The sequence below is a fragment of the Podarcis tiliguerta genome (genome assembly GCF_965153285.1).
Source record: "Podarcis tiliguerta genome assembly, chromosome: 16".
Taxonomy (NCBI): Eukaryota; Metazoa; Chordata; class Lepidosauria; order Squamata; family Lacertidae; genus Podarcis; species Podarcis tiliguerta.
The window spans coordinates 15,710,450-15,724,308 of NC_139549.1; the positions used below are offsets into that span (position 1 = coordinate 15,710,450).

Here is a 13,859-nt window from a genome sequence, read left to right on the forward strand (position 1 = left end):
CTGAAAGGGCTCCTTGGATTCTGCTGTGGGCCTGCTTTGCCCCTTCCAGACATGAGGCTGGGGTGCAAGTTGGAGGTTCCCCACCATCACCTTGTTAATTGCACTGGGCCGTAGGTTGTTTTAGACCTGCTTGGATGGCCCACCCTCTGCCCCTTCCTCAGTGCTGTGGGGAGGGTTGTCTGTGTAGATGCACACTTCACATGCTCAGAATGCCTCTTATGTTATTTATTCTTGATCCAGGGCCAAGTCCTAGTATTCAGGACAATCCTTTTGTAGTTCAAACTGAGCCTGGAGGTGGGGGGTGAGTGTTGAATCACAATAAGGGGCTGGACGTCTTTGTCTTGTTTTATCCAAAGGGCAGCCCCTGGCATCTAAACCTTCTCTATCTCTGCAGAAGGGCTCTAGCTGTGGGTAAGGCCGGTGGGGCGGGGGCAGGAGCCCTGAGTGCCCCAGTTAGTGGGTCTGTGAAGAGGCTGGATGGGGTTGGGGGCAGGTGGGTTCTCACTCGGGGTTGTTAACTGTTAGAAGCCACCACAGCCGTGCCACGCATCAGATGTTAGTGGCTAATCGCTTGCTGATCTCCATATGGTGAGAAGCTTTGCTTGCTGATCTCTGCTGTTCAACTGTTCAAGGAACGGGAGAGGCTGAGTGTTTTGGTCGTTTCACCCCCCCCCCCCGCCCCGCCCCCCTGCTAGTTGACAACTCTGTTCTTCTAATTTCAGCTCAGCATTAAAAAAACCAAAACCCTTTCACCCCCTTCTGTTGTAGTTGCCTTCCTCATCCTCTTCCACAACAGCACAGCAGAGGTTCTGAGATGCACAGTGGTACCTCGGGTTACATACGCTTCAGGTTACATACGCTTCAGGTTACAGACTCCGCTAACCCAGAAATTCAGGTTAAGAACTTTCAGGATGAGAACAGAAATTGGGCTCTGGCGGCGCGGCAGCAGCAGGAGGCCCCATTAGCTAAAGTGGTGCTTCAGGTTAAGAACAGTTTCAGGTTAAGTACGGACCTCCAGAACGAATTAAGTACTTAACCTGAGGTACCACTGTAGCCTCTTCTCCCAGCACAGCCATTTCCCCCAAAGAACTCTGCCCATACACTTCCCATCACCTTTTTCATCGCCCGCCACAACTTCTTCCACCTTGTCCTCATATACTGCTGAACACATTTCAGAGAGATCTAGATCAACAATGGGAGAAGGCAGATGTCTGAATTATCTCTTTTTTTTCTTCTTTTTTTCTTTTTTTTTTTTGCATGGAGGGGGTGGAGTAGAAGAGCCATAGCTTATGGGTGAAGCACCCAGGTTCAGTCTGCATTGGAATCTCCAGGTAGGACTGGGAATATCCCCTATATGAAACCCTGGAGAGCTGCTGCCCGTCAGTGTAGTCAGTATTGAGCTAGATGGACCATCGTTCTGAGACTCTGCATAAGGCAGCTTCTGACTCTCAATTGTTTAACGAAAACACCCCACAAAAATCAGGCTGCTGAAGCAAAACTGGGTGGTAGTGGTTAGGAATGGGTTTTTGTGTTGAAGCATTGTGAACTCAGTTGTGGTGCTGAGAAGAAATGCTTAGTTGAGCTGTGCCCAGCCGAACCATGTGGAATTTTAAGTATTCCCATTCCCAAGACATTATTTCACACCTGGCTACTTTTGGTGGATCTGGGGGTTCTATTAAAAAACAAAGAAGACACCCTGCCCAAGCCTGAAAGTGACCTGACTCTGAGCTCTTTGAGCAGCCATGGGTAAAAACAAACCCAGTCACAGGCAGGCAATGCAGGGAGGAGGAGCTACTTTGTCAGGGAGTAACTCACACTCCATAGGGACGCGGGTGGCACTGTGGGTTAAACCACAGAGCCTAGGGCTTGCCGATCAGAAGGTCGGCGGTTTGAATCCCTTGACGGGGTGAGCTCCCGTTGCTCAGTCCCTGCTCCTGCCAACCTAGCAGTTCAAAAGCATGTCAAAGTGCAAGTAGAGAAATAGGTGCCGCTCCAGCAGTAAGGTAAACGGCGTTTCTGTGCGCTGCTCTGGTTCGCCAGAAGCGGCTTAGTCATGCTGGCCACATGACCCAGAAGCTGTACACCGACTCCCTCGGCCAATAAAGCGAGATGAGCACCGCAACCCCAGAGTCGGCCACGACTGGACCTAATGGTCAGGGGTCCCTTTGCCTTTTACCTTTTAACTCACACTCCTGTGTTTTTGTGCTCCTACAAACAGCAGCTCCTGAATTCACACAGGGCTATTAGAATAGAAGAATATTAGAAGAAGTGACCCGAGGCTGGTCCAGGCCAAAGGGGCCCATCATCCTGTTCTTGCAGTGGCCGACCAGATGCCCACTATGGGAAACCTACAAGCAGGACCCGGGCACAAGCACATTCTCCCCTCCAGCAGTTTCCAGCAACTGGCATTCAGAAGCATTGCTGCCTCTGACCACAGGGGCAGAGTATATCCTCCATGGTCCATGGAGGCAGAACAGATTGCTAGGAGACCCCTATTCCCCTCACAGGACTACAATTCCCAGAATTCCCTGAGAAGAGGAATGCATTGTTAAACCACTCTGGAAGGGGGAGCAGGGGTCTCCTAGCATTTCTCAACACCTGTAACAATCTACATTTCCTAGGAACCTTTAAGGGAAGCCATGACTGTTCAAAGTGGTATTATACCTCTTTAAGTGTAGTTTGAGGACAGGGGCCTTAACCTTTCAAATGTACAGAGTATTTTGATGGTTTGGCAACTACACCAAGAGAGAAAAGGTGTTCCTACCCAGTTTTGCAGACAGTAGAACTGAAGCCAGGAGACAGTGAGTGACCTGTTCATGAAGGGTAGCTGAGTCTCATCAAGGGCAGCTGTAACATATTCCTAAACTAGTAGAGATCCACCCCCAACCCCTCAAACACAAAGAGAGATTTGGGGGAGGGAGGAGGAAAAAGGAGGAAAGCAACCTAAACTGTTCAAATGAAGGAGAGATGGGCAAGAAGCACTCAGGGATTTGCATGAAGGGGTTGGAGGTCAGCTCATATGGGTCCTCCTCCACGTGCCCAGGAGCACAACCTTTCCACACTGATCAGTAACCTGGAATATAAGAAGCTGCTTCCAACTAGCTCAATCTCTTTATTCATCTGTGCAGGAGGAGAGGCATCCAATGGCTCGGGGGTAGTTTGTATGAGTGCTTAGGAGGGAAAGGAGGGAGTGGGGAAAGAAAAGGGGGCAAACTGCCCACCACTGACCTGTGACCCCCAACAAAATGTGGCAGGAATTTTTTTTAAAAAAGGTTTTGTGCCAGTCTAGACCAGCATTAAGGGACGCAGGTGGCGCTGTGGGTTAAACCACAGAGCCAAGGACTTGCCGATCAGAAGGTCGGCGGTTTGAATCCCCGCGACGGGGTGAGCTCCCGTTTCTCAGTCCCTGCTCCTGCCAACCTAGCAGTTCGAAAGCACATCAAAGTGCAAGTAGATAAATAGGTACCGCTCTGGCGGGAAGGTAAACAGTGTTTCCGTGTGCTGCTCTGGTTCACCAGAAGTGGCTTAGTCATGCTGGCCAAATGACCCGGAAGCTGTACGCCGGCTCCCTTGGCCAATAAAGCGAGATGAGCGCTGCAACCCCAGAGTCGGCCACAACTGGACCTAATGGTCAGGGGTACCTTTACCTTTACCTAGACCAGCATTGCCGCTGACATCTGCTCTCCAGGCAGGGTCTCAGGCAGAGAAAGGTCTTTTCTATCACCTGTTTTGGGGGTTTAAAAAAAATACTGGTGGAAGTACCAGGGATTGAACCTGAAACCTGACTGCAATTCTATGCTCAGAATTATGGCAGGAACACCCTCCCCAGGAGATCCACCCGTGGGCCAGGGCTCGCAAAAGGTGATGTGTTAGGACACCCCCCCACACACACACCTGCCCAGAGATCTTTGGCAGAAAAGAGGCCTGTGCCAAAATTAGTCCTCTTTGCCATTGCCGCCTGAGCTTTGGCTGCTGCTAGGAGGTGGTTTTCTCCTTTTAGCTGGTTTCCACTTTAGCTCCTTCCTCGCCCCCACACAGACACCCACCCAGTCTGTCATTCCATCCGTCTCCCACCCGCTTGTATTTATAGCTCACAAACAGGTTGCAATCCAGGCTTTGGTGCTGCATCTTCCAAACATTGCATGGTATTGGGAGGGTGAGTGTGTGCTTGAGAGAGAGGAAGGCATCAGGGAGAGATAGGAAAGAGCCCCCGCCCCCGCCTTCCCCCTTCCAAATCCTGATTCATTCCCCAAACTGCCAAGAACCAAGGGATCCTGACTTGGGCTCTTAGTTCTCAGGAGGAAGAAATGAAGGAGGTGCTTAAGCTGAAAGGCTTTTTCTGCCAGGTCTGAAAAGCTTGACCTCTGATCCCTAAGTTCTGGAGAGCAAGCTCTGGCTAGCAGCGATGAGAGGTTTTGCATGCGCTCAGAGACATACAGGACTTGCTCAGCATCCTGGTGTGTAAGGCAGGATGGGAAATGGTGCTTTATGGCCACGACCCTCATACGGAGACCCTCTCTCCCTTTGGCTCCCTTCCCTGCGCACTTGTGCCAATGACATCATACTGTATGAGCTCATGGAGGGAGATTTACAGCCCCAAGGGAAAGTGAGCTCAGAGGCAGATCCATTAGGGAGAATGTCCATCCCAGAACTGCCAGGCATCCCTTTCCCCAGCCCCCCTCCACTTCTGGATTTTGCTGAATGAAGAGGGGGCAGAAATCCCAAGGCTAGGCTGTGAAAAGAGACCAGGGTTACTCCAGGGAAGGCTCCACAGGTGGCTGTGAGCAGGGGAAATGGCTGCCCCTACCTGCCACTCCCTGGGAAATCCAAGACCCACTTCATCTGAACTTTGCCTCTTTTGTGCAGATCTGTTTGGGTTGGTACAATGGCCAGTCACAGCAATGGCTTCGCTCCCAGGACCTGAGCAGATCCACCAAGCTGTAACTGCTGCTCCAGGGGGCTTTCCCAAGCCTCTCCCCCTGCCTACAGAAGCAAACAGAGGCAAGAGCACACCAGTAATTTTTCAGATTCAGTCCTGCTGCATCACTGTCCTCAGAGGGTGGCCCTTTGAGGTGGGGCAGAGGTGTCTCAGCAGATACAGGCTGCCAGTTGCAACTTCCAGCCTCCCCACACCCAGTTGTGCCAGCCATGGGTTGTGGGGTGAATGCTCTGTATTCATGCAAGGCCTGGCAGGTGTGCATGAGAGACATCACAGCAAAACAAGCATTGCCCCTCCTGAGCTCAGAGATGCAACGGTTTTGCAGTTTAGTGGCGGCTCAAAGTGGCTTCAGGTACATCATTTCTGGTGCAAAAATCAAATCGGTGCCAGAACAGAATGGTGGTGGTAGTGCTGTATGACAGGCCTTCCCTACAGAGGCCTTGTTAGATATTCAAAAGATTCAATGCATTGGGCCCAATGCATTGCTTATGCTAATTTATATGTATAGATGCAAATGTAGAATGTAAAGGTTACAGTAGGCACACCAACTCATTTGCCATCCAAATATCCACAGATGAATTTTTCAGTTACTTTGCACACACACGCACATACCCCCGATCACTCCAAAATCAGTTCCTCTTTTATTTGTTTACTCCCCCTTTCCTGTTAATTTCCAAAGAGATTCTGCTCCAGATCCATTCATCTCGTTTTCAATTACCCCAGTCATGACCCCAACCCCAAATCATCTCTAAAGGAAGTAATAGAATTGTAGAGTTGGAAGGGACCCCGAGGGCCATCTAATACCAACCCCCTTCAATGCAAGAATCTTAACTTGTCCATCCATGACAGATGGACATCCAACCTCTGCTTAAAAACTTCAAGTGAAGGAGAGTCCATCACCTCCCGAGGGAGTCTGTTCTACTGTCAAACAGCTCTTACCTGTCAGAAAGTTCATCCTGATGTTGAGTCAGAATCTCCTTTCTTGTAGCTTGAAGCCATTGGATCAAGCCCCACGCTCCAGAGCAGGAGAAAGGAAACTTGCTCCCTCTTCCATGTGACAATCCTTTAGACATTTGAAGATGGCTGTCATATCTCCTCTCAGTCTCCTTTTCCCCAGGCCAGACATACCGAGCTCCCTCAGCTGTTCCTCATAAGGCTTGCTTTCCAGACCCTTGATCATCTTGGCCCTCCTCTGCACACATTCCAACTTGTCAATATCTTTCTTAAATGGTTGCACCCAGAACTGGACACAGTATTCCAGGTATGGTCTGACCAAGGCAGAATAGAATGGTTCTATTACTTCCCATAGTGGTACTCTTAAAGGTAAAGGTACCCCTGCCCATACGGGCCAGTCTTGACAGACTCTAGGGTTGTGCGCCCATCTCACTCAAGAGGCCGGGGGCCAGCGCTGTCTGGAGACACTTCCGGGTCACGTGGCCAGCGTGACATCGCTGCTCTGGCAAGCCAGAGCCACACACGGAAACGCCGTTTACCTTCCCGCTAGTAAGCGGTCCCTATTTATCTACTTGCACCCGGGAGTGCTTTCGAACTGCTAGGTTGGCAGGCGCTGGGACCGAACAACGGGAGCGCACCCCACCGCGGGGATTCGAACCGCCGACCTTTCGATCGGCAAGCCCTAGGCACTGAGGCTTTTACCCACAGCGCCACCCGCGTCCCATAGTGGTACTCTTACTTCCTCTTAAATTTATTTCCCCATATTTATCCTCCCCCCCCCCCCAGTTCCCAAAAGTTCATTGACCAGAAACAGTTGAGGCAATTAGAAGTTGTTCTAGGGGTGTCATTCCTAGAAATTACACTTCTTCCTTCCCTTTTCTTGTTCCCTGACCCTGCTCTTTCCCTGCTCCATCTTTTTCATCCCAACCCTAGATTTCCTCTCCTCTGTGTAGACTTTCTATTCTCTGCATGCCAGGAGTTGCTGGAACTTTCTCCCTAATGTGGGCAGGCCTGAATATGAACTAAGGCATAGCCCAATTTGTGTGTAAGGCTGAAATGTGCTTTAAAAATGCCTCTGGGCATTTGCAGAATGTCTTTTCTTCATCACAGAGTGACCCCACAGGTTCAGAAGCAGGGAGAGCAATTTTCCAGGCAGGCAGGGTTGAAGTTAAGAACAGCAGTTTATGTGGGTGGGAGCTGGGATTCTTCCCTGGCCTCATCCGAGATGTGTATTCCAACCCTATATAGCACAAGGGCTCTGCTAGCAACAATTGTTGTTAGTCATTTATTGCTTACCAACCCTTTACCTCCAGATCACATACATACACATACAGCAGTTTAAAACAGTAAAGCTGAGTAAGTACCACAATACCGTATTTTTCCATGTATAAGACGCCCCCATGTATGCCCCCTACTTTTGGGGACCCCAAATTTAGAAAGTTGGCATATGCACTATCCGTGTATAAGACTCCCCCAGATTTTTAACCTTAGTTTAAAGTAATAAAAAAAAACCTAGTATTATACACGGAAAAGTATGGTATATCCATTTCAAGGGCCTGGGTTAAGAGGTTTATCTTCAGTCCATGACGGAAACTACACAATGAAGGAATTTCACAACCTGGTGCCCAGAGTATGTCCTTTCACAGGCTGCCACCTGGCAAACTTCAGAGGGTGGTGGAGTTCTCAAGAAACCCCCTTTTGCTAATCTTGCACCTGAGAGGGTCTGTAAGGAAGGAGCCTGGGCTCTCAATGCATGTTGCTCAGAATCCCAGGAAGAGTCAGTGCTGCACGGGCACTCAGGACCTGCTTAGAAGGCTGACATAGAAGGGTTGGAAGGGACCCTGAGCATCATCCAGCCCAACCCTCTGCAATGCAGGAACATGGAGCAGTCCATCAAACCTGCAACCTTGGCATTATCAGCACCATGCTCTAGCCAACTGACCTATCCAGTTTGCTGGCTTTCAGTAATGGGCACTTGGCTGAGTCCCACTACTGTGAGAACAAGATGCTGAAGTTTGCCAGGGTCTTGGCAACTATCATGCATCCCCGTCCCCCCGAGTGCTGAGCAGGAACAAAAACCAGGTTAATAAGGACCCTGCTAGGCCACCTTATGTGACCATACTTGGCAGGTCAGAGGTAGTGAAAGCCAGGTGTGGAGTGTGTAGACAGACTAAGCCACCCATAGGGATGCAAGAGTTGCTCTGGTTGGCAAGGGTTACTGTCAGTCAGCTGACCCCTGCCCAGCCCTTTCTTTAGGGTACAACCCCGCTGGAATCATAGGCGAAGTGCCCTTTCCCAAACGCAAGAGTTACATGAGCATGTGCAGAGTGGCTTCTTCCTGAGATATACGCCTGAGACCAAGGAAGCAGGGCTTTTCCACCCGGCCACCAGCTTCCACGCAGGTTTTGGTCAGGAGGGGCATTCATTCTTCCGCGCCTGGGGCCAATTATACCGCCTCCCGCTCCCTTCCGGGTCTCCCAAGCTTCCCCGCCGGCTGGCTTGGAAACGGAGACAATTCCCGGACACATTTGGCAGCCGGGCACGCGAGTTTCTAAGCCGGCGATGGCCTGGCGGGGCGTGGGGGCTCTAGCAGGGCAGCCTCCCCCCACCGCACAGAGTGTGTGGGGACAGCTCTGGGCTGCAAAGTAGGGGACAGCTCTGGGCTGCAAAGTAGCGGGGTGGGTGGCTGGGGTCTCGCGTGCGTGGCTCAGCTTAGCTTTTCCCCACTCGGGGGTCCCCCTCCACCCTCTTATACCATTTAAAAGACTATCTGGGCTAAATTATTCGCGGAAGGGTCGCCTCTTCCGACCACCGGCAGGGAAGAGGTTAACAGCGCTACTGCCGCCGCTTCCCGGTGCGAACCTTCCGATCCATCCTCGCTGCGCGCCCTGCGCGCTATCCTGTGCCGGAGCGCTTCGACTCGCTGGGGCGAGGAGGTCGGGCGCCTCCAAAGGTGGCCGCCGACAGGGTGGGGAGCAGTGGAGGGAAGAACTCGTGTTGCTGTTTTTGTGCGGGTTTGGCGGGGGGGGGGGGCGCCGCCGCCCCTGCCTGCAGGGGGAGGGAGCAGCTAGCCGACGATCTTTTCCTTTCTCTCCCCCCTCCCCCGTCCTTTATATCTGGGGAGGGGGGGGGGCGCCGGTGCCGAAATATGCACGCCGAGAGGAGGGAGGGGGCGCGCGCGCGCATTTGTTTCCCTTTCGGGGCGGGGGCTCCCTGGCCGGCGATTGGGCGCTTCCTCCGCCCCTCCCTCCCTCCCTCCCCCCTCCCAGCCTTCCCTCCGCTCTGCAGCAGAGACGCGCCGCGGAGCCGAGGAACGGGGGCTTGGGGGGCTTGGTGTTTTTTGGAGCCAGGGAAGGGACGGATCGCATCGCTTCGGTTGAGGCGCCGCTCGGAGACCCCCCCGCAAGGATTACAGCCCTCCCGCCCCGGATTGCTGGGTTTTGCCGCTGCCGCCTGCCTAGCCGCCCCCCCCCTCCTTCCTGGGTTCATTTTTCCTCGCTTTTCCACCCCCCGCGCCACGATGCCCGCCCCCGACCCGTAGCCCCGCTTTCCCTCCTGCCTGTTCCCCCCACCCGCTTTCTTTTCCCTCCCCCCGGTAAATCTCTCTCCCCCTCCCCCGCCCTGGATGGTGCCTCTTTTCCCGCCAGCGGCGCCTCCTCTTCCGCCTCCTTTTCCTCCCGGGGGGGCCCCCGGCCCTTCGCTGCCCCCGCCGGGATGCCGCCGCTGCACCTCCTGATGGCTGCCGGGCCGGGGGGGCGGCCGTGAGCAGGGGAGGAGGGGGCGTCCCGCCCCGTCGAGGGAGCCCAGCCCGGCCTTCTTCGTCTCTGGAATTGCTCGCCGCCGCCGACAGCCGGAGCTGCCTGGAGCCGCCCTCGCCCCCGTTGTGGGAGCGCGGAGTTTCCCTTCGCCGACTTGGGGGGTTCATCCCCCCCCACCGCCGCACGCCCCGCGGAATTTCCTTGTGCTGTTTGCCCCCCGCCCGGATCCCGACCCCTCCCTGCCTCCCGCTCTGTCGTCGGGGCGGGCGGGGACCGTCGGCGGGGTGGCATGGACGCCGCTCCCGCTGCTGCCGCCGCCGCCGCACCGAGGATTTAAGCGGAGCGCCCTAGTCGGGGCGGCGGCGGCGGTGGGCCGGATGGCGCCCCCCGGGCCGCGGAGGGGCTCCGACGTGGTGGCGTCCGGCGCCGCGCTGCTGCTGGTGCTGGCGGCCGTGGCCGGGCCCGCGGGGGCGGCGCGCGTCTCCTCCAGCCTGAGCACCACGCACCACGTGCACCACTTCCACAACAAGCACGGCACCGTGCCCATCGCCATCAACCGCACGCCCTTCCTCACCCGCGGCGGGCACGGTAAGTCCCCGGGGAAGCGGGGGGAGGTTCGCTCGCAGCCTAGGTGCAGCCAAGTTGAGGCAGGGGAAATGGGGCGGCCGATGGACACCCGGGGAGGCGCCCCCGGGGGCCTTTCCGCGCGCGCGATCCTGGGCCCATTTGCTTTCCAGACGGGGCGGGCGATCAGTGGCCAAAGGCTTGTTCCATCCCTCCCTCGCCGCGATGGTGGCCAAGCGCCTCGCCCTCTCACCGGGGCTCTGCTTCTCATTCCGTCGAGGAAATGCGATTCAAGCCCGAGGATTGGGACCCAGGAGGCCTCCGGACCCCAGCAATCTGGCAGCCAGCTCCAAGTGGGCTGGGTGGGTTGAAGGGCTGCGAAGGGGCCCGTTTCTGCTGGGACAGGGCGTGGGGATTATTGGAGCAGAAGCCTTCTCTCTCGGGCTAAGGCTTTGGTTTCTTCGCCTGCTTCCTTCTTGCCTCCTTGCTGGGGGAGGGAGGGGGTGCACAACTCTGCTCACCTGGTGGCCGGACTTGATCTGTATCCAGGCACAACCCAGAACCTCCCTTCAAAGCTCAGCCCCAGATAGTGCAGGTGAAATATGACAGCCCAGGCAGATGCCGGCTGGCAGGAAGAGGTAGTTCAGAGGCATGTGCTGAGTGCTTTTCCCTTTGACTTGGGCTGTTTGTCCAGCTTGCACTCTTCCCCATCCCCTTTTTGCATCTGAGATCTGGAGTAAGGTTTCCAAGCAAGCTTGAACTCCCTCACTTCTCTCTCTCTATATACATATACAGTATATATTTATTTATCTGTTTTAAAATGTGTATGTTGAAGGGGAGGATGTAGCTGTGCTTGGCTTCCTCTCTCTCCCTACCTGGGCTGAAGTAGGTAACTCTCCCCTCCCTCCCTGGCATTATGTAATAGCCAGGCCGCCACAGCAACCTGATTGGTGCTCAGTTGCTCCCCTCACAACAAATACACAAAGACACTATTGGGGGGGGGAAAGGTTGCCCCCCCTTTAGTGTTGACTCACCTGGGTCAGCTTCTCTCCAGTTTATAACCCATCTCTCCTCAGCTCTGGTGTGAACATCAAGGGCCTCCTTGTAGGGGCAGGGGTGGATTCTGTGTTTAAAGGGTGGCAAAGGAAGCCTGGGGCTGAATTTCTGTGGGGAGGCAAATGGGGTGGTAGGTGAACAGGATGTTGGTCCTCTGTGGGTATTTGGCCTTAAGTGCTCTCTGTATGCATGGGAGGGGAGAGGTTCAGTCACCTGTGGGGGCACCCAGATGCCCCCTTGGGCAGCTTGTGGGACACCCAAGGGGCTTGCCAGGATGCATTCTTTGTGCCTGGCATGCTAATGGCATGTGAGGGTCTACAAAGAGGACGTTGTCCACGTACGTTGGCATAAAGCATCCAGTCCTGTGATCCCTGCACCAGCTGGGGGGATGGCGTTGCATGTCCAACTTGGCATGCCTGCTCACAGCAGAAGGTTAAGCGTGTCGCCTGCCACTTGTGTGCCTCATTCAGGTGCTGGCCTTTGTGTGTGTTCTTAGCAGGGCATGTCTGTAGTGGGTTTCTGCCGCTGGTTGTGTTGTGCAGGTATGTGAAACATCTTGGTGTGGTTCTTTGCTCACGTATTATAAGCGTTCACATATTGTTCACAAACACTGGGAACAAGAGGCTTCCTGTTCACATAAAATAGTGTGAGAAGGCTAAATAGTAAAAGGTGATCCTGGGTCCAGGGAAACGGGGTCCAGACTTTCTGACATGCTGTAAGCCATGTCTCATCCCTCAGCCTTTCAAAGGAATTCCAGGCAGCAGGAAGTGACTGGCTGTGATGTGGGTGAACTTTCCAAACTGAGGATCCTTGTGGCGCCACAAGCGACATTTGCAACTCTTGAGGCATCCTCACCAGCCACTGGCCCAGAGTCTTGAACTTTTAGACCTGGTACTGGTGGAATCTGGGGATGTGGTGCAGACCTGTTTGCCCTGAATTTATCATGCTGAAGAGATGGAGTGGGGTTGTCTCTTGATTTCATGATGCTTGGATGGTAGTTTGACAAAAACAACAGCCTGCCTTATTGAGCCATAAAACTCCCTGTTGCTCTTTGTGCAGCAGATTTAAGACCACTACCCCTATGGATTTTATACCTCTGTATTCTCCCCGCCACCCACGCTCCTCCCAAATTATTTCAGCTCCCATCAGAATTTTGGAATCCTTTACAAATAACTCCAAAAGCACAGAAAAGTCAAAGGCAGCTGTTCCAAACATGGGGATGTTCTCTTCCTGGGAACATTTGCTGCTTTAGAGTCACTGATAGCAGAACCTGCCAAGAATGGCTTTCTTGGGGGGGGGGGGCAGAACTTAATAATAAAAACCTCACACGGCTGCTGAGATTTTGTGGCCCTGCTTGTCAATAACTGGGAATTGTGCCACGATGTGGCCTCTTGCTTAGAAATATCCCAGTCAAAATTGCAATTTCATTAATGTGAATTTCCACCCGGATTTTGCTTTGTGGGTGATGGTGTGTGGTTGATGTTGGGCACCAACATTTGTGTTTGTAACTAGACACAATGTACGAAGTTTGGGGTACATCAGGTTGTCATGATGCGCGTGACATGTGTTGTATTTTGTTGGGTGTGTGCAGGAAAGCAGATTGCTGTGTGTTTGTGTTGTGCATTGCTTGAGAGCCGTTTTGTGCCACTGATGTTGCAGGATGTGACTGGGCTGGCAGGTGGGTGGTGGGCTACGGATTGGCTTTCATGTTAGGTCAAGGTATAATCAAGAGTTGCCAGGTCTTGTTGGTGTGGACTGTTGGCTTCTCTTCCAAGTTGACATGAAGGGGAAGGGCGGGTGGCAGTGGGATAGATCAAAAGATCTTGCAGACCATCAGTTTATCAGTGACATTTCAATTTTTTTAACTTCTGAAAAGTGAATGGTCAGGGCTCAAATTTTCCTGGAAATACATCCGGTGCCTTTTCATTTTGGATATGTAAGAGCTGGCTGGTGAATTTATTATTATTATTGCTTTACCCTTTAAGTACATCAGAGGAGCCTGCTACATCCGGCCAATTTCCTGTCTCCAAGAAACTGAAGGCATCCTTCAGTGGCCCTGCCATACCTTGGCATTTTATCCTCACAACAAATCCTATGAGAATCACTGGCCTAAGTTCACCAAGTCAGCTTCATGACTGAGTGGAGAATTTGCACGTTTTAGTTCCCAGACACAATTCAAAGTGCTGGTCTTTATCTATAAAGCCTTATGCACCTCAGGACCCAAACACCTCAAGGACCACCTCTCCCCATATGAACCGACCTGTGATCCTCATCTGAGATCCTCATTCTTGTGCCCCCTCCATGGGAGGTCCAGAGGGTGGCAACATGAGGACGGGTCTTTAGTGGGGGTTCTCTGCTTTTTGCCTTAAAATAGTCTAAGTCGCTTTGAGTTGCTGTTGCAAAAAAAAAAGTGAATAATTCATTTTTCTTTGCGCCTTCTAGGATTGAGCCCTGGCATAGAAAAATTAGTTTTGCCTCTGACCTTTGTCTTGCATTAATCCCTGATGTGTTCTTGTCAAGTGTGCAAAGCACAACACTGGTCCATGTAGGCTGCAGCAAGGAGCCCAGACACATGAGTTCATGGGAAG

At 53.1% G+C, this 13,859-nt stretch overlaps 1 protein-coding gene across 4 annotated transcripts in view; it reads left to right on the top strand.

Annotated features, from left to right (window-relative positions):
• Positions 1-13,859, top strand: part of NRXN2 (neurexin 2) — a 345,397-nt gene that overhangs the window by 206,909 nt on the left and 124,629 nt on the right. The window contains exon 1 of one of the 4 annotated variants that reach the window (XM_083417039.1): positions 9,444-10,239. The exons of 1 other annotated variant lie outside the window; for it this stretch is intronic. In XM_083417039.1, the coding sequence (XP_083273165.1) occupies positions 10,029-10,239 (211 nt within the window). In that variant the 5' untranslated portion in view covers positions 9,444-10,028. Of the gene's footprint in view, positions 1-9,443; positions 10,240-13,859 lie in introns of those variants that run through there. 2 more of the 4 variants (XM_083417040.1, XM_083417038.1) reach the window with 2 other exon arrangements.